This window comes from Mus caroli, unplaced genomic scaffold, assembly GCF_978045245.1.
Source record: "Mus caroli unplaced genomic scaffold, Mus_caroli_1 scaffold_20, whole genome shotgun sequence".
Taxonomy (NCBI): domain Eukaryota; kingdom Metazoa; phylum Chordata; class Mammalia; order Rodentia; family Muridae; genus Mus; species Mus caroli.
The window spans coordinates 22,067,083-22,088,803 of NW_028227275.1; the positions used below are offsets into that span (position 1 = coordinate 22,067,083).

Genomic DNA, 21,721 nt, shown 5'->3' on the forward strand with positions numbered 1-21,721 from the left:
AGAGAGAGAGAGAGAGAAATATGAAAGGGAAAGAAAAAAGATATAGATGACTGATGGGTAGATAGATAGATAGATAGATGATAGATAGATAGATAGATAGATAGATAGATAGATAGATAGATAGATAGATAGATGACAGTTGATTTGAAAAACAATTGGTTTGCATTGTCTAAGAACTGAGAATCCAAGTGAAAAGGCCTGAGCATACTGAAGTAAAGTGTTTAGCATATCGTTACTAGAACAAAATACACAATTGTACAAAATGAAAGTATTTTAGTCCAATTTTATGAAGAGCCACGTTAAGTGCCACAACCACTGGTATATAGATCACATAGGATATGTGAATGTACGACTTTGTACTAACATTTGTGAAGATATATCTCTGCATTAAACTCCAAAGAACTTAGCAATAACAGACACAGTGGCTTTCTTTTTTTAAGATTTATTTATTATTATATCTAAGTACACTGTAGCTGTCTTCAGACACACCAGAAAAGGGCATCAGATCTCATTACAGGTGATTGTGAGCCACCATGTGGTTGCTGGGATTTGAACTCAGGACCTTCAGAAGAGCAGTCAGTGTTCTTAACCACTGAGCCATCTTTCCAGCCCCCACAGTAGCTTTCTTTAAGACTGAGACCCAAAGGGGTAATGAGTGATGTCAGTGCTCATCTGATAATCTTTAACACAGAAGGAAGGAAATGGGACATCTAGAAATAATAGAAATGTGAGTTCCTGGGACCATCATTCTTGTTGGGAAAGAACAAAGGCACACAGAACATATGGTTAGCAATAGGAAAGCAAATTTATGCTCAGTTCTAATCTCTGAACATAAAGTCAAAAGCACATTTAAAATTTACATTTGTTGACAATAACAGTAAAGCAAGACTTGACCTCCACCCTGCATGTGTATTCCCCCCTGTAATTGATCGTCTACAGAAGAATAGAGCTGGTCCTAATTATTATTTACGTGTTTCAAAGTTTCCAGTGACTCTAATGTCGCTTAGCCAAAGAACTTTGATACTACCCCCTCTTTACAATCTGTTTTAAATGTATAAATATGGGTTTGTGGATGAGTGTGCATAATCAGGTGTATGTAGGTGAAAGAATGCACGTACATGCATATACACACATGTGTAAGTCACAGGTGAATATTGAGTGTTATTAGGAGCTTTCAAGCTTGATTTATGAGAGACAATATCTCTCTGAAACACAAGGCCCACAACTTTAGCCTCTCAGGGTGTTGAGCAAGCAACAGGGCTCTCTGGCCTCCAATGTTTGTATAACAAGCACACAACACCACCATGCTTGGTCATTCATACATGTATGAATGACCAATATATATATATATATGACAAAAGCACTTTATTGAGCAATATATATCCCTAGCATTTTCTTTTGCATTCTCTACACTTCTTTTGATGTGAACCAGAATGTTGTGTTAGGATACAAGTTTCTTACCTAAATTTTAAGCAAGTCTGAGAACAGGTACACAAATTAAATATAACTATTAATGAAAATATGCAAAAGAAAAAATGACTCGGAATTATCTTATGATAGTTATTTTTTACAGTGAAGCTTTATTTTAACTCAAGAATGGATACACATAAGCACAAAGAATCAGACAACTGTTATATAAAAGAGAAAATACAAGTGCATTTGTACTATAACTCCAGAAACTGCATGTGTTTGCTGGGTCTTGAGAGAATTGGGTTCTGTAAGCCAGGATGAAGGATACCATATCCCTGATAGGGAGGGATGTGGTTAAAGACCTGAGATGATTGTAGAAGGCATCACAGCAGGGGCCAGAAAATCTGATCTCTTTAGAGAGGAATGAAGCAGAGCTGGTAAGGGGGTGGCAGAGAGGCAAATCCATTCAGCACTGGGGTAATATCAATGTCTTTTGGGTGGACCAGAGATTTCAGTTTGAAGTTCTGTAAAATGGTTGTCAGGAATAGAAACAGCTCCATGCGGGCTAGGCCCTCTCCAGCACAAACCCGTTTTCCTAGAAAAAAAAGAAGTCAAAGAAGATTACTATCTCTTATTCATAAATGTGTGAATCATTGTATTTGTAACTGACACAGAATTGATAATTGAGTAGTATAGGTGTATAGGTGGTTAAATGGATGGCTGAGTGAAAGGATAACTAGACAGTCAGACAGAACAATTTTTTTCCAGCAAACATATAATCTTGAGAATTACATTGTCCAAAAACACTTTTTAGCAAGGTGTGGTGGTTCACATTTATAATCAAACTGCCTGGGAGACTCAGGAAGACAAATTCTGTGTTTACAACCAAAATAAAACCCAAGGAAAGAAGCTTCATATCCAAAGGCCGTCTACACACAACAAGTTTAGACTCGAGATCCATTACTCTCAGCTTGAATGAAGAAGAACAGGGTTCCCAGTGATCACTGCCGGACACCCTGCCACAAATACAATGTCTACATCATCAAATAATGATCTTGAAGTTTCTGGCATTCGAATTACATAGGAATGTCCTGATCTAATGGTTCATTACTGATATCTAGTTTCTTCTTATAATTCTCCATTACTCATGTACTGAAACAACTAGGAAGCCAATTATTAGAATGGTGATATATTTTGCCATTGTAAAAATTAAGGCTACAGCAAGAAATTTACTAATATTTTCTCAGTATCTCAGAGATCTGGGAGACATTCTCATTGCCCTGTCCAGTGGCAATTTAACAAGTAGTGTTCATTCATGTGATTACCAAGTGCTCTTTGGTGATTTTCTATATTTTTTTAGACTTGTAGTTACCTAACTGAGCATGGAGGTGAGTGACACAGCAAAAGAGACATTAATTTAAATTTTGATTCCTTCATTCTGTAGTGATAAAGTAAAGTGAAAATGAAGTTTGCTTTCTAGGATGGACACTGAGACATGGATATACAAATTGCAAGTCTACCAATAATTGGGAGCCATTGTGTAAATCCCCACAGATCTTCAGGTCACTGAAACCATGGAGTTTCTATTACCTGTTGAAAAAGGCATGAAGTGATCACTTTTCTTAAAGTTTCCATTCCCATTTAGAAAGTGGCTAGGGTCAAACGTCTCTGGGTTGGGAAACTCCTTGTTGTCATACAGCACTGATGACAGTGATGTTATTACTGTAGTTCCCTGGAACAATACATAGAGACATCAAGTTACAAAGAAATCATGGAGATAAAGTATGCCAGGAAAAAGAAAAAAACTTAATTCACCTTCTGCTCATAGAAGTAGTTAAGTACAAAGAACAGTAGAGACATTTGAATATACAAAGTGGGGAGGGGGTAGGAAGGAGTCTGAGGCCAGGCATATTGATGTGACCAAAATGCCTTCCAGTGACATATTGTGGGGTATTGGGCTATACACAGACAGCCTGGTCTCCAGTTGAGCTGAGTTCTGAACCCTGGAGAAACCCAGTGGTGATTATTCACCTACATGGCATGGTAGGCATTCCCTCATGTCTCCTGGAACCCTGGTTCCTGTCGAAGTTACTACCCACACAGCCCCCACAGGAGAAGCTGTTGCTAGTAGTCATGTAGACAATGTCCCAAGCTTCTAACCTTCATGCTAGACTCTTCCTAGTTACCTAGCAACACCAAGATAACAGCCCACCATAAGAGGGGCTGTTTGGCCCCATCTCACTCTCTCCTCATAATCTCTCCATACTCTCTTACTCTCTCTCTCTTACTCTTTCTCCTTGCTCTCTTTCTATAACCTCTTACTCTAGCCTTTCTTCTCTCTTTCCTTTTCTTCCTTCTCTCCTCTTAGCTATGGCTGGTATCCCTCTCTCTTTTACTTTCCCACTTTCCCCCTGCCTTTCTATAATAAAGCTCTAAAACCATAGACTGTCTCTGTTCATCAAGACCCGCTGTGCTTGGATGATGGGATAGACTTTCTTCTAATGAGCTGTGTCTAATCTCCCAATAGAAGGCCTTCCTATTCTTCAGCCATGGACCAGAAAAAGACTCTCTCCTGTGTGGGAACCGCTCTCCATCTGCCCTTTCTCCCATATCCCCAGGGCCAAGGGTGTCACCCTGGAGCCCCTGGTATTTGGGGCTACCCCTTGTCCACCCCCTGCTGAGTGGAGTCAGTGGCTTAGATGCCCACCCAGGGCAGAATGTAAAGTGTCAGGCAGCCCTCCCACATCTGCCTGCTCAGAGCACAGAAGCTCTGGTGGGATGTGGGCTCTCTTCCTCACCCCTCTTCTCCTACCTCCTTGCCCTACAACATTTCACATGATTACTTTAACTAAAATTTCTGAGTCTCTTCTCCCTTTCCTACAGATTAGACTCTTGCTTTTCTTATCACTGACTATTCTAGCTCACCACACCTGACTCCATATACCTCATATGAATCAGACTCCAAAAAGAATAATTCATTAAGAATTCAAAATGTAATAGATCATTCATTTAGCATATTAGGGAGTATATGGAAAGACAAATACTACATTTCGGTCAGGGATACCTGACGCTTTACACAATCTATCATGTATACAATCTATTTACTCATCCATTTATCTCTGTATTTATATGATAGGAATATAAGTGTATGGCTATGTGCCAAAATAGAGGTCTGCTATCATATATGCAATTTATAGATCTGTATGTATGCACAGACACAGACACTAATATACAGAAATAGATAGATAGATAGATAGATAGATAGATAGATAGATAGATGATAGATACACACACTAGGCTATATATATGTATACATATATATACAGGATATATATCTGTGTGTGTGTGTGTGTGTGTGTGTGTGTGTGTGTGTGTGTGTGTATCTGTGTGTGTGTATTTGGGGAAATGAAAGGAAGGAATATAAAGAGTAGAAGAAGAAAAAAATAAAGTAAAACAAAATAAGACAAAGTTATGTTCTAATAGTCATGACATGATGGAAGCTAAATCATAAAAATACTGAAGATACACAGAAATGTTGGAGAGCTGGTACTGACAAGTTCTTTTCAATTAAAACACAAATTAACCTCACATCATTGGAAACTTTCTAGGAATATTCTTTGGAAAGGTTTGACAAACCTGCCACATACATTAGAATTCAGCTTAACTAAATATGTTTAAAATTTTAAAACTTAAAAGAATATTACTAACATATGTAAATTATGTGAAAATTAAGTTCTAGTCTCAATAGGCATGGGATGTGTTATAGTCATAATCATCTGTTTACACACTGCCTGTGACTGCTTCTCTGCTATTTATGACAGAGCTCCTGAAGGGGAAGCACAATTCTCATCGCCAAGAAAGCCTGAAATCTACTTCACTTATTATGGCAAATATAACTGTTTCCTTTTTATTTTATTAGTTCTACTAAGATCAGTGGCTTGAATTTGATATTAGAAATCACTTACCTCATTTTCAGCTGTAAAATCATGCTTTTTTCTATACTAGGTAGTTTAATAAAGGAAAATAATGGAATATTCTACTCAAGTGGAGTCCAAGGAGACCAATCATATCATGAGCCAGCAGCAGTATGAAGGATGGGATGTTTAGCTGATGCAACACTAACCTCAAACTAGGCTCTAAACTCAAGGAATCTATCAGGAAATCTATCATTCCTACCTTGTCCTTCATTCTATTTACCATGTAGATGGGTCTAAGGACACAAACATAAACAAGGTTTGAATATTCATAATAGATCTCAACTGTAACAAGTGAAAATAGTATCTCAAGAGTATCATTTGGTTAAAGAGAGCAAACTGGTATCCCAACACTTATACCAAGACTCATTGCCACCTGGCATAGTTAGTTCCATCATTCTCCATATGAAGATAGGAATTGGAACTCTACCAAAATCTTTTTGCCCCAACTCATGAAAAATATGAGACTACCTAATGGTTGGCATTGAATTCTTTCTGAATGAAGTTATCAATATAAAAATTTGGCATTTTCATCTATACTACCACATACTCAATCAGAGCTTTTTCAGTCTCTTGAAAGTAACACTACTATGAAGCCACAATTACTCTGATACCTAAACCACAGAAAGATCCAACAAAGATAGACAACTTCAGACTGATTTCTCTTATGAATATAGATGCAAAAATACTCAATAAAATTCTCGCTAACCGAATCTAAGAACACCTTAAATCAATCATCCATCCTAACCAAGTAGGTTTTATTCCAGGGATGCAGGGATGGTATAATATATGGAAATCCATCAACGTAATCCATTATATAAACAAACTCTAAGACAAAAACCATATGATCATCTCGTTAGATGCGGAAAAAACATTTGACAAGATCCAAGAACCATTCATGATAAAAGTCTTGGAAAGATCGAGAATTCAAGGCCCATACATAAACATGATAAAAGCAATCTACAGCAAACCAGTAGCCAACATCAAAATAAATGGTGAGAAGCTTGAAGCAATCCCACTAAAATCAGGGACTAGACAAGGCTGCCCACTTTCTCCCTACCTTTTCAACATAGTACTTGAAGTCCTAGCCAGAGCAATTTGGCAACAAAAGGAGATCAAGGGGATACAAATTGGAAAAGATGAAGTCAAAATATCACTTTTTGCAGATGATATGATAGTATATATAAGTGACCCTAAAAATTCCACCAGAGAACTCCTAAACCTGATAAACAGCTTCAATGAAGTAGCTGGATATAAAATTAACTCAAACAAGTCAATGGCCTTTCTCTACACAAAGAATAAACAGGCTGAGAAAGAAATTGGGGAAACAACACCCTTCTCAATAGTCACAAATAATATAAAATATCTTGGCGTGACTCTAACTAAGGAAGTGAAAGATCTGTATGAAAAAACTTCAAGTCTCTGAAGAAAGAAATTAAAGAAGATCTCAGAAGATGGAAAGATCTCCCATGCTCATGGATTGATTGGCAGGATCAACGTTCTAAAAATGGCTATCTTGCCAAAAGCAATCTACAGGTTCAGTGCAATCCCCATCAAAATTCCAACTCAATTCTTCAACGAATTAGAAAGAGCAATCTGCAACTTCATCTGGAATAACAAAAAACCTAGGATAGCAAAAACTCTTCTCAAGGATAAAAGAACCTCTGGTGGAATCACCATGCCTGACCTAAAGCTTTACTACAGAGCAATTGTGATTTAAAAAAAAAAAAAAACTGCATGGTACTGGTATAGTGACAGACAAGTAGACCAATGGAATAGAATTGAAGACCCAGAAATGAACCCACACACCTATGGTCACTTGATCTTCGACAAGGGAGCTAAAACCATCCAGTGGAAGAAAGACAGCATTTTCAACAAATGGTGCTGGCACAACTGGTTGTTATCATGTAGAAGAATGTGAATTGATCCATTCCTATCTCCTTGTAATAAGGTCAAATCTAAGTGGATCAAGGAACTTCACATAAAACCAGAAACACTGGAACTTGTAGAGGAGAAAGTGGGGAAAAGCCTCGAAGATATGGGCACAGGGGAAAAATTCCTGAATAGAACAGCAATGGCTTGTGCTGTAAGTCCGAGGATTGACAAATGGGACCTCATGAAACTGCAAAGCTTCTGCAAGGCAAAAGACACCGTCAATAAGACAAAAAGGCCACAAACAGACTGGGAAAGGAGCTTTACCTATCTTAAATCAGATAGGGGACTGATATCCAATATATATAAAGAACTCAAGAGGATGGACTCCAGAAAATCAAATAACCCCATTAAAAAATGGGGCTCAAAACACGGTCTAGAATATGTCCTATCTAACCTTCTGGGCCTCACTACCTCCTAGAGAAGCCTATTGCTGCTCTTTGGACCTCAGCTCCAGACCATTTAGCCTCATATCTCTTGTAGAAATCTCAGTGTGTAGGCTTCTTCTGTCTGCTGGAGCTTCTACTACAAGCAGTGGGCAAGTAGGCTCTCTCACCATCGCAGATGCCTCAGTGCAGTCAAGAGCAAGAACCTCACTTTTGTCATAATTGCCAGTGAGTCTCATAGCACTCCCCCAGCAAAAGCTGATGAAGAATAGAGTATGGAGGGTGGATTGTAGTAGGCTACCTACCTGAACAAATTTAAAGCAGAATATGGCTCTAGAAAATCATGGTTGGAAAGAGGACCTTCTATCACATGGCATCACTTGTGCCTCCAAATCCACTGAGCTGTCAGGAGCATCTATTTGCCTAGGTATCCAGGCCTGAGGTCAGGGCCAGACCCTAATCATCTGCTTAGATGACCTCAAAACGTCTTATCTTTCTCATGGGCAGTAGAAACCTGAGCATAGCTCAGTACCTACAGGTAAATTTACATCTAGTCTCAGGTAGATTGTAGATTGTTCTGCCCACCATGTAGATTTTCATTTTCAGAAAGTCTTATTCAACAAAACTTTTGTAGCAGGAAATTTTTGTGTACTTGTATACTAAAAAGCTAGTTTATAATATTATAATGAAATAAAACAAAATAACAAAAAAAATGGGGCTCAAAGCTAAATAAAGAATTCTCACCTGAGGAATACCGAATGGCTGAGAAACACCTGAAAAAAATGTTCAACATCCTTAATCATCAGAGAAATGCAAATCAAAACAACCCTGAGATTCCATCTCACACCAGTCAGAATGGCTAAGATCAAAAATTCAGGTGATAGCAGATGCTGGTGAGGATGTGGAGAAAGAGGAACACTCGTCCATTGTTGGTAGGATTGCAAGCTTGTACAACCACTCTGGAAATCAGTCTGGCGGTTCCTCAGAAAATTGGACATAGTACTACCGGAGGATCCTGCAATACCTCCGCTGGGCATATATCTAGAAGATGTCCCAACCCGTAAGAAGGACACATGCTCCACTATGTTCATAGCAGCCTTATTTATAATAGCCAGAAGCTGGAAAGAACCCAGATGCCCCTCAACAGAGGAATGGATACAAAAACTGTGGTACATTTATACAATGGAGTACTACTCAGCTATTAAAAAGAATGAATTCATGAAATTCCTAGGCAAATGGTTGGACTTGGAGGGCATCATCCTGAGTGAGGTAACACAATCACAAAAGAGCTCAAATGATATGTACTCACTAATAAGTGGATATTAGCCCAGAAACTTAGTATACCCGAGATATAAGAGACAATTTGTAAAACACATGAAACTGAGGAAGAACAAATACCAAAGTGTGGACACTTTGCCCCTTCTTAGAATTGGAAACAATCAACTATGGAAGGAGTTACAGAGACAAAGTTTGGAGCTGAGACAAAAGGATGGACCATCTAGAGACTGCCATATCCAGGGATCCATCCCATAATTAGCCTCCAAAGGATGACACCATTGCACACACTAGCAAGATTTTGCTGAAAGGACCCTGATATAGCTGTCTCTTGTGAGACTAGGCCGGGGCCTAGCAAACACAGAAGTGGATGCTCACAGTCAGCTATTGGATGGATCACAGGGCCCCCAATGGAGGAGCTAGAGAAAGTATCAAAGGAGCTAAAGAGATCTGCAACCCTGTAGGTGCAACAACATTATGAACTAACCAGTACCCCAGAGCTCTTGACTCTAGCTGCATATGTATCAAAAGATGGCCTAGTCAGCAATCACTAGAAAGAGAGGCCCATTGGACATGCAAACTTTATATGCCCCAGTACAGGGGAACGCCAGGGCCAAAAAATGGGAATGGGTGGGTAGGGAAGTAGGGGGGAGGGTATGGGGGGACTTTTGGGATAGCATTGGAAATGTAATTGAGGAAAATACGTAATAAAAAAATATTTAAAAAAGAGAAAGTAACACTACATACCCACAAAACTTAAATAAGTAAATCACAAAACACATCAGGGAACATTTTCAACTTAGTCAGTTCTAGTATCAAAATTCTAACATGTTTGAGTAAGAAAAAGTATGGACAGAAATTTCTTAACATAGAAGCCATAAGCAAAGTGTGGCAGAAAATATCCAATGTACATACATGTTTATAACACATACAGTCAGTGGTTTTTAAAAAAAAAGAGTAAACAATACATAGAACCATTAAAAATGGTTCAGAGAAGTGAACAGAGCCAGAGTGAGCAGGACTGGAGCAAGAAGCAGAAAAATGGTGCAGAGTACAATTTTGAAAATAATGTACAGAATTGTGAATAAATATTTCATCTCAAAGTAAAGATATGTAGTCTTACTCATTTTTATTAGTTTCAGAATAAAGTGTCTCTTATACCCTTAAAAAAAAAACAGACTTAAAATGTTCATCTAATCAACATGACTGTGTATTCCTAAAGCATCAAGTTTGATAGGAAGATGTTAAAATTATTATCCTTCATCTTAATGAGAAATGGGACAAGTAATCCCCATTGCAACCAGGTCTGCTCTTTACTCTCTGCAATCGATCACACCAAAGAAAATCAAAGGATACAAAGAGTACACAGAAAAGTATTAGTTCACATAACACCTTCAAATTCCACATACAATTATATACATATCATTAGAAGCAATAAATTTACATTGAGATAAATATAAAATCAACAGGATGGATAAATGTTTCCATTAAGCAGATAGAAAGAATGTCAGAGGCACTAGAGAAATATTAGAAAGATATTCACCACTTATCAAAACTCTAAGAAGATGTTTATAGGCTGCTTTATGGAAAAGAAGTATGGCATAGAGAAAATGAACACACCCAATAAATAAATGAATGACACTGATAAATTGAAGAATTCAGGATATAATTTTTTTTTCAAATTTGGAGATATTTTTTCTCACAATAATAAAATTTTCAGAAAAGGCTTTTGGAAAATTGACAAAATGTGTAAACATTCACACAGAAATATCTAAGCTATGCAAAAAAGTATTTGGAAGGCTAAGCAAATGTGAAAGTGTCAATATAAGATATATCTGTACCTGCAATAGAGCTGCCCTCTAGATCATGAAGGCAGACACAGATATATCAGAGGACTGGTACCACACTGTGAATGTGCGAGCACCAAGAGCACAAAGGTGCAATAAAGATACAAGCTTACCCACCCAAAAAAAAGAACAGAAAAAAAACAAAAGCAAACAAAAAACAACAACAAAAAAAAACAAACAACAAAAACAAAACAAACAACAAAACCCCAAGAAACAAGCTTACCTTGGGGATGAGGTAATTCCTGAATTTAGTGTCACAGGTCACTGCATGAGGAAGGTTATTGGGGATGAAGTCAATGAATCTCTGGATCTCATGAATCACAGCATCTGTATAGGGCATGTGGCTCCTGTCTTGCATGCAGGGGCTGCGGTGCCTGCCAACCACACGGTCAATCTCTTCCTGGACTTTAGCTGGTTGGTCACAATAAAAAGTGGGGGAAATGGGGAGAAAGGTGGCATACTTGTCATAATGTCAGGCCATACACAGCTCAATATAGGTATTCCAAAAATTATAAATGTGAATTTTAAATTCATGCCTAAAAGTATATATACACATATTTATAAAGAAATGATGTGTTATGGATTAAATCACATTCCTTCTACATAGATATTATGATGGATTACCATATACATATTACTTAGTAGCCATAACAGCAAATACAGTATAAGTAATTTAAAAATTAAATAAAACTGTATAATTAGTCAACGTATTTTAGTCCTTGGTTAAGGTCATTAGTGTTAGGTTTTAAAATCAAGACCCATCCCATCTGCTCTGCTCTCAAAGACCTAGCAACTACTATGTCAGCACCTGCCATCTCCAGGTGCCTCAGGTGTATGTTTCAGATAAAAGGACCATCCTGCCACTCCAACTCACTCACTCTCTCTCTCTCTCTCTCTCTCTCTCTCTCTCTCTCTCTCTCTCTCTCTCTCTCACTGTGTGTGTGTGTGTGTGTCTGTATGTATGTATGTATGCATGTATGTATATATGTATTTGTCTCTGCCTCACTCTGTCTATGTCTCTCTATGTCTTGCCTCTCTGTCTCTATCCCTGTCTCTCTATCTCTGTCTTTGTCTTGCCAAACACCAGATTTGACAACAGAGGGTAAACTGAGAGGGCCAGCCAATGAGGGGATCAGTGTTGGCAGCAACTAATGTGTATGGATCCAGATATCTGCAGGGTATGTAGCAGTTAGGGAAACCAAACACACACAGAAAGAATGCTTGAAGCAAGGACAAACTTCAGTGACTTATATCTTCTCTTAACTCTTTTTTATACCCTTAGAGAAAGTTTGTTGTTGTTGTTCTGTTAAGAGGCAATAGAGAACACCAAGAAAACAAGACTCTATGAAATCCATATACTCAAGTACATATGAACTCATACAGAGTGACACAGTATGCACAGATCGATACTAAGTCCTTTGAATGTGTGTTATAATGTGTAGTGTTCTTATGGGACTGCTTGGTGTGAAAGTGAATGGGTCTCATCTTCTTGGGCCTTCTGTTGGGCCTTGGGCTCTTTTTGTTTGTTTATTTTTACTAATACTGATGCTTTACTTTCCATTGGTATCTTATTATATTTTATTTGAGTGTATTTTATGTTATTACCATTATTCCTTAGAAGCCTGTTTGTTTTTCTAGTGAGAGGCAGAAAGGAAGTAGATCTGTATGTTGAGGGAGGTAAGAAGGAATAGGGGAGAGTAGGAGAAGAAACCATAATCATGTGAGAAAAAAATAACTTTCAATAAAAAACCCAGCAGATTGGATTATAATACTTTGTTATACCAAAATTCATTGTTAGATTAAATATAATCACAAAACATTATTCATGCCCTTCTGCTCCACTCGAGTATAGGGGTGCCTTGCCAGAGGAGTCTCCGGACACCCGCAGGACCCGCACAGGATTCCCCACGGGATCCTAAGACCTTTGGTGAGTGGAACACACTTTCTGCTCCAATCCAATTGAGTGGGACCTGAGATTGCATTAACTAGGGAAGCAGGCAACCCGGACTCTTCTGAGGCACAAGTCCCTTCTGGTCCACTTAAGCACTCGGGTGCCCTGCCAGTGGAGACTCCGGACACCCTCAAGGACCCACACAGGATTGCCCACGGGATCCTAAGACTTCTGGTGATTGGAACACAACTTCTGCCAGGAGACAGGTTCAAACACCTGATATCTGGGCACCTTCCCTGCAAGAATAGAGCTTGCCTGCAGAGAATACTCTGACCACTGAAACTAAGGAGAGAGCCAGCCTCCCAGGTCTGCTGATAGAGGCTAACAGAATCTCCTGAGGAACAAGCTCTAATCAGAAACAACTATAACAGCTAGCTTCAGAGATTACCAGATGGCGAAAGGCAAACGTAAGAATCCTACTAACAGATATCAAGACCACTCACCATCATGAGAATGCAGCACTCCCACCCCAACTAGTCCTGGGCACCCCAACACAGCCGACAATCTAGACCCAGATTTAAAAGCATATCTTATGATGATGGTAGAGGATATCAAGAAGGACTTTCATAACTCACTTAAAGAAATACAGGAGACCACTGCTAAAGAGTTACAGGTCCTTAAAGAAAAACAAGAAAACACAACCAAACTGGTAGAAGTCCTTAAAGAAAAACAGGAAAACACAACCAAACTGGTAGAAGTCCTTAAAGAAAAACAGGAAAACACATCCAAAAAGGTGATGGAAATGAACAAAACCATACTAGACCTAAAAAGGGAAGTAGACACAATAAAGAAAATCCAATGTGAGGCAACCCTGAAGATAGAAACCCTAGGAAAGAAATCTGGAAACACAGATGCAAGCATCAGCAACAGAATACAAGAGATGGAAGAGAGAATCTCAGGTGCAGAAGATTCCATAGAGAACATCGGCACAACAATCAAAGAAAATACAAAATGCAAAAGGATCCTAACTTAAAACATCCAGGAAATACAGGACACAATAAGAAGACCAAACCTACGGATAAAAGGAGTTGATGACAATGAAGATTTTCAATTAAAGGGCCAGCAAATATCTTCAACAAAATAATAGAAGAAAACTTCCCAATCCTAAAGAAAGAGATGCCCATGATCATAGAAGAAGCCTACAGAACTTCAAATAGACTGGACCAGAAAAGAAATTCCCCCCGACACATAATAATCAGAACAACAAATGCACTAAATAAAGATACAATATTAAAAGCAGTAAGGGAGAAAGGTCAAGTAACATATAAAACCAGGCCTATCAGATTACACCAGACTTTTCACCAGAGACTATGAAAACCAGAAGAGCCTGGACAGATGTTATACAGACACTAAGAGAACACAAATGCCAGCCCAGATTACTAGACCCGGCCAAACTCTCAATTACCATAGATGGAGAAACCAAAGTATTCCACGACAAAACCAAACCACGAATCCAGCCCTTCAACGGATAATAACAAAAAAAAAAAAAAAAAACAATACAAGGAAGGAAATCACGACCTAGAAAAAGCAAGAAAGTAATCCCTCAATGAACCTAAAAGAAGACTGCCACAAGAACAGAATGCCAACTAAAACAACAAAAATAAAAGGAAGCAACAATAACTTTTCCTTAATATCTCTTAATATCAATGGACTCAATTCCCCAATAAAAAGACATAGACTAACAGACTGGCTACACAAACAGGACCCAACATTCTGCTGCTTACAGGAAACCCATCTCAGGGAAAAAGACAGACACTACCTCAGAGTGAAAGGCTGGAAAACAATTTTCCAAGCAAATGGTCTGAAGAAACAAGCTGGAGTAGCCATTCTGATATCGAATAAAATCGACTTCCAACCCAAAGTTATCAAAAAAGACAAGGAGGGACACTTCATACTCATCAAAGGTAAAATCCTCCAAGAGGAACTCTCAATTCTGAATATCTATGCCCCAAATGCAAGGACAGCCACATTCATTAAAGACACGTTAGTAAAGCTCAAAGCACACATTGCACCTCACACAATAATAGTGGGAGACTTCAACACACCACTTTCATCAATTGACAGATCCTGGAAACAGAAACTAAACAGGGACACAGTGAAACTAACAGAAGTTATGAAACAAATGGACTTAACAGATATCTACAGAACATTTTACCCTAAAACAAAAGGATATACCTTCTTCTCAGCACCTCACAGGACCTTCTCCAAAATTGAACAAATAATTGGTCACAAAACAGGCCTCAACAGATACAAAAATATTGAAATTGTCCCATGCATCCTATCAGACCACCATGGACTAAGGCTGATCTTCAATATCAACATAAATAATAGAAAGCCAACATTCACGTGGAGACTGAATAACACTCTTCTCAATGATACCTTGGTCAAGGATAGAATAAAGAAAGAAATTAAAGACTTTTTACAGTTTAATGAAAATGAAGCCACAAATTACCCAAACCTATGGGACACAATGAAAGCATTTCTAAGAGGGAAACTCATAGCTCTGAGTGCCTCTAAAAAGAATCTAGAGAGAGCACACACTAGCATCTTGACAACACATCTAAAAGATCTAGAAAAAAAGGAAGAAAATTCACCCGAGAGGAGTAGAAGGCAGGAAATAATCAAACTCAGGGGTGAAATCAACCAAGTGGAAACAAGAAGAACTATTCAAAGAATTAACCAAACGAGGAGTTGGTTCTTTGAGAAAATCAACAAGATAGATAAACTCTTAGCTAGACTCATTAGAGGGCACAGGGACAACATCCTAATTAACAAAATCAGAAATAAAAAGGGAAACATAACAACAGATCCTGAAGAAATCCAAAACAACATCAGATCCTTCTACAAAAGGCTATACTCAACAACACTTGAAAACCTGGACGAAATGGACAAATTTCTGGACAGATACCAGGTACCAAAATTAAATCAGGATCAAGTTAAGGAGCTAAACAGTCCCATATCCCCTAAAGAAATAGAAGCAGTCATTAATAGTCTCCCAGCCAAAAAAAAAAGCCCAGGACCAGATGGGTTAAGTGCAGAGTTCTACCAGACCTTCAAAGAAGATCTAATTCCAGTTCTGCAAAAACTATTCCACAAAATAGAAGTAGAAGTAACTCTACCAAACTTCATTCTATGAAGCCAAAATTACTCTGATACCTAAACCACAGAAAGATCCAACAAAGATAGAGAACTTCAGACCAATTTCCCTTTTGAATATTGATGCAAAAATACTCAATAAAATTCTTGCTAACCGAATCCAAGAACACATTAAAGCAATCATCCATCCTGACCAAGTAGGTTTTATTCCAGGGATGCAGGAATGGTTTAATATACAGAAATCCATCAACGTAATTTATTATATAAACGAACTCAAAGACAAAAACCACATTATCATCTCGTTAGATGCAGAAAAAGCATTCGACAAGATCCAAGAACCATTCATGATAAAAGTCTTTGAAAGGTCAGGAATTCAAGGCCCATACCTAAACATGATAAAAGCAATCTACAGCAAACCAGTAGCCAACATCAAAGTAAATGGTGAGAAGTTTGAAGCAACCCCACTAAAATCAGGGACTAGACAAGGCTATCCACTCTCCCCATACTTAGTCAACATTGTACTTGAAGTCCTAGCCAGAGCAATTCGACAACAAAAGGAGATCAAGGGGATACAAATTGGAAAAGATGAAGTCAAAATATCACTTTTTCCAGATGATATGATAGTATATATAAGTGACAATAAAAATTCCACCAGAGAACTCCTAAACCTGATAAACAGCTTCAATGAAGTAGCTGGATATAAAATTAACTCAAACAAGTCAATGGCCTTTCTCTACACAAAGAATAAACAGGCTGAGAAAGAAATTGGGAAAACAACACCCTTATCAATAGTCACAAATAATATAAAATATCTTGGCGTGACTCTAACTAAGGAAGTGAAAGATCTGTATGAAAAAACTTCAAGTCTCTGAAGAAAGAAATTAAAGAAGATCTCAGAAGATGGAAAGATCTCCCATGCTCATGGATTGGCAGGATCAACATTGTAAAAATGGCTATCTTGCCAAAAGCAATCTACAGGTTCAGTGCAATCCCCATCAAAATTCCAACTCAATTCTTCAACGAATTAGAAAGAGCAATCTGCAACTTCATCTGGAATAACAAAAAACCTAGGATAGCAAAAACTCTTCTCAAGGATAAAAGAACCTCTGGTGGAATCACCATGCCTGACCTAAAGCTTTACTACAGAGCAATTGTGATAAAAACTGTATGGTACTGGTATAGTGACAGACAAGTAGATCAATGGAATAGAATTGAAGACCCAGAAATGAACCCACACACCTATGGTCACTTGATCTTTGACAAGGGAGCTAAAACCATCCAGTGGAAGAAAGACAGCATTTTCAACAAATGGTGCTGGCACAACTGGTTGTTTTCATGTAGAAGAATGTGAATCGATCCATTCCTATCTCCTTGTACTAAGGTCAAATCTAAGTGGATCTAGGAACTTCACATAAAACCAGAGACACTGAGACTTATAGAGGAGAAAGTGGGGGAAAGCCTTAAAGATATGGGCACAGGGGAAAAATTCTTGAATAGAACAGCAATGGCTTGTGCTGTAAGATTGAGAAATGACAAGTGGGACCTCATGAAACTGCAAAGCTTCTGCAAGGCAAAAGACACCATCAATAAGACAAAAAACCACCAACAAAGTGGGAAAGGATCTTTACCTATCCTAAATCAGATAAGGGACTAATATCCAATATATATAAAGAATTCAAGAAGGTGGACTCCAGAAAATCAAATAACCCCATTAAAAAATGGGGCTCAGAAGCGAACAAGGAATTCTCACCTGAGGAATACCGAATGTCAGAGAAGCACCTGAAAAAATGTTCAACATCCTTAATCATCAGGGAAATGCAAGTCAAAACAACCCTGAGATTCCACCTCACACCAGTCAAAATGGCTAAGATCAAAAATTCAGGTGACAGCAGATGCTGGCGAGGATGTGGAGAAAGAGGAACACTCCTACATTGTTGGTGGGACTGCAAGCTTGTACAACCACTCTGGAAATCAGTCTGGCGGTTCCTCAGAAAATTGGACATAGTACTACCGGAGGATCCAGCAATACCTCTCCTGGGCATATATCCAGAAGATGTCCCAACCGGTAAGAAGGACACATGCTCCACTATGTTCATAGCAGCCTTATTTATAATAGCCAGAAGCTGGAAAGAACCCAGATGCCCCTCAACAGAGGAATGGATACAGAAATTATGGTACATTTACACAATGGAGTACTACTCAGCTATTAAAAGGAATGAATTTATGAAATTCCTAGCCAAATGGATGGACCTGGAGGGCATCATCTTGAGTGAGGTAACACAATCACAAAGGAACTCACACAATATGTATTCACTGATAAGTGGATATTAGCCCAAAACTTAGGATACCCAAGATATAAGATACAATTTGCTAAACGCATGAAACTCAAGAAGAATGAAGACCATAGTGTGGACACTATGCCCCTTCTTATAATTGGGAAAAAACACCCATGCAAGGAGTTACAGAGACAAAGTTTGGAGCTGTGATGAAAGGATGGACCATCTAGAGACTGCCATATCCAGGGATCCATCCCATAATCAGCTTCCAAATGCTGACACCATTGCATACACTAGCAAGATTTTGCTGAAAGGACCCAGATATAGCTGTCTTTTGTGAGACTATGCCGGGGCCTAGCAAACACAGAAGTGGATGCTCACAGTCAGCTATTGGATGGATCACAGGGCTCCCAATGGAGAAGCTAGAGAAACTACCCAAGGAGTTAAAGGGATCTGCAACCCTATAGGGGGAACAACATGATGAACTAACCAGTACCCTGGAGCTCTTGTCTCTAGCTGCATATGTATCGAAAGATGGCCTAGTCGGCCATCACTGGAAAGAGAGGCCCATTGGACTTGCAAACTTTATATGCCCCAATACAGGGGAATGCCAGGGCCAAAAGAATGGGAATGGGTGGGTAGGGAAGTGGGGGGCTGTATGGGGGAATTTTGGGAGAGCATTGGAAATGTAATTGAGGAAAATACGTAATAAAAAATATTAAAAATTTAAAAAAAGAAATTAAATTATGATTAAATCTGAATTTATCTTATTCAAATAAAAAAAAGAAAAAAAAATTGGACATAGTACTAAAGGAGGATCCCGCAATATCTCTCCTGGGCATATATCCAGAAGATGTCCCAACCGGTAAGAAGGACACATGCTCCACTAAGTTCATAGCAGCCTTATTTATAATAGCCAGAAGCTGGAAAGAACCCAGATGCCCCTCAACAGAGGAATGGATACAGAAAATGTGGTACATTTACACAATGGAGTACTACTCAGCTATTAAAAAGAATGAATTTATGAAAGTCTTGGGCAAATGGATGGACCTGGAGGGCACCATCTTGAGTGAGGTAACACAATCACAAAGGAACTCACACAATATGTACTCACTGATAAGTGGATATTAGCCCAAAACTTAGGATACCCAAGATATAAGACACAGTTTGCTAAACACATGAAACTCAAGAAGAATGAAGACTGAAGTATGGACACTATGCCCCTCCTTAGAATTGGGAACATAACACCCATGGAAGGAGTTACAGAGGCAAAGTTTGGAGCTGTGATGAAAGGATGGACCATCTGGAGACTGCCATATCCAGGGATCCATCCCATAATCAGCTTCCAAATGCTGACACCATTGCATTCACTAGCAAAATTTGGTGAAAGGACCCAGATATAGCTGTCTCTTGTGAGACAATGCCAGGGCCTGGCAAACACAGAAGTGGATGTTCACAGTCAGCTAGTGAATGGATCACAGGGCCCCCAATGGAGGAGCTGGAGAAAGTACCGAAGGAGTTGAAGGGATCTGCAACCCTATGGGTGGAACAACATTTTGAACTAACCAGTACCCCAGAGCTCTTGACTTTAGCTGCATATGTATCAAAAGATGGCCTAGTTGGCCATCACTGGAAAGAGAGGCCCATTGGACATGCAAACTTTATATGCCCCAGTTCAGGGGAATGCCAGGGCCAAAAAAATGGGCATGGGTGGGTAGGGAAGTAGGGGGGAGGGTATGGGGGACTTTTGGGATAGCATTGGAAATGTAATTGAGGAAAAGATGTAATAAAAAAAAGAAAAAAAACATTATTCATGGCAATAAATATTATTGTCATGAAAAGAAATTATAATTACCTTCCATTAGCACATTTTGATAAATGGATACACTTTTATTTGTTTGTAATTTTACACTTCTTGAGTTAGAATTATACTTAATATTGAGGAAGATGTTTTAAGATGCTAGGAATTACACTCAAGTAATGGGAGCTTTAGGCGACAGAATGTTTGTCTCTCATTCTTTCTTTTTCATTCATACCTGCAGCACCAATAATTTAAATATTGAATTTGGGGCTTCTAAGACCTGGGACCCAGGAACCTTTCTGATAACCTCGTCCTCTCTCATGAGTTATTCAGACTCCCTGATTCCATAACTTGTTGTGATGTTGCTTTAGATAATAGGGTTAAAACATCTCACAGATTCATGAAGAACTGGCAATGGGGGGAAGCAATCATGTAATTTATAAACTTATCAGAAATCGGTTGCTCTTGAGAATTCTGGTATAGTCTCAATGAGAATAGTTTACATGTGACTCAGTGATCTCCCTGAAGGGTTTTACACTTCATTTCATGAGTTTACATAAGGAGAAGATTCATGAACCTATGAGTCTATGTCTTTGGTGGATGTTTTCTCCATTCTGATGAATATTTGGAAAGTATTTTTATTAAGGTAGTAAAATATGGTGCACTATTAAATCTGTGTGTCTGGAGGATTGACCCTAATGCTTACATTCATGGAACAAAGCAGAGAAGGGGCACAGAGAAGGAGAATACAGGAATCAAATGTTGACAGTCTCCCCTTTCATATCTATTCATTGTTCCTTTCCTGTTAACCATTGATGTCCCAGGTAAAAGGATTCTTACTCAACACCACACCCTTGTTTAAAAATTCAGTTTATCTGGAAAGTAAGTCCTCTGATGAATGGGAGTAGGAAGGAAACATCAGCAAGATAAGCATGCTATATATAACTCTGTTCTCTACTTAAACTTTTATTACTGTTGAACAGTAGTCTTTTCTGGTCCATAAATATAGATCCATAACTTGTTTTTATTGATGCATGTGTGTTCATCTAATATTTAAGTTACAGTATAATCTTCTCTGTTCTTTTTTCTTGAACATTATACCTTGTTTTAATAAATTTAAGAAGCCTTACAGTTATCTCCTCATATATTAAAAATATTAATTTTGATCATATTTGTGCTATTTTGTGTAGGAGATACTGGGCACAGAAGTGAATGCAGGTTTCATTTATGCTGAGATTCTGGATCTCTTTTAAAGTACCCTGTAAAAGAAAATATTATGGGTAGAGTTGAAAAAAAATCATTATCCAACAGAAGGTTAAGGAAATGGACTTATACTGTGATGCAATTACTTGTCTACATGAATGGAAACATGGCTAGATAATCTAAATATTTTGAATATGTCTCAGTGTGTACATTTTCTCAATCATAGTAAATTCTAGGATTTCTACTTATGCTTCAGTGAGGTAAGTTTCCTTTTCTCCACCCTAAAGTTAGATTCATCAAAATAAGGACTGGAGACCATAATATTTTAGCTGATCTACAGATTTTTAAGAAACTTTTAAGAATGAAAGGGTATGTATCCACAGGGCAATATATGCTGGCCATACTTGCCAAAGTATTCCTCATAGGAAACCCAGGCACTGACCAGCATTTGATTGCTTTTACTACAGCCAGAGTCCATTTATCTCAATCACACTGTCCATTACAGTCAGTAGCAGAGAGGGTGAAGGTATGAGACTGTTTTAAATGCAAATCAAAACAACCCTGAGATTC

General features: G+C 38.4%; 1 protein-coding gene across 1 annotated transcript in view; it reads right to left on the reverse strand.

The window, feature by feature from the left end:
- Positions 1 to 1,560: 1,560 nt before the first annotated feature.
- The window catches only part of LOC110288681 (cytochrome P450 2C29), a 51,982-nt gene continuing 31,821 nt past the window's right edge, over positions 1,561 to 21,721 (reverse strand). Inside the window, exons 7-9 of the mRNA XM_085833770.1 lie at positions 11,048 to 11,235; positions 3,001 to 3,142; positions 1,561 to 2,005 (exon numbers count right to left, since the gene is read on the reverse strand). Coding sequence (XP_085689896.1) covers positions 1,824 to 2,005; positions 3,001 to 3,142; positions 11,048 to 11,235 — 512 coding nt within the window. The 3' untranslated portion in view covers positions 1,561 to 1,823. The remainder of the gene's footprint in view (positions 2,006 to 3,000; positions 3,143 to 11,047; positions 11,236 to 21,721) is intronic.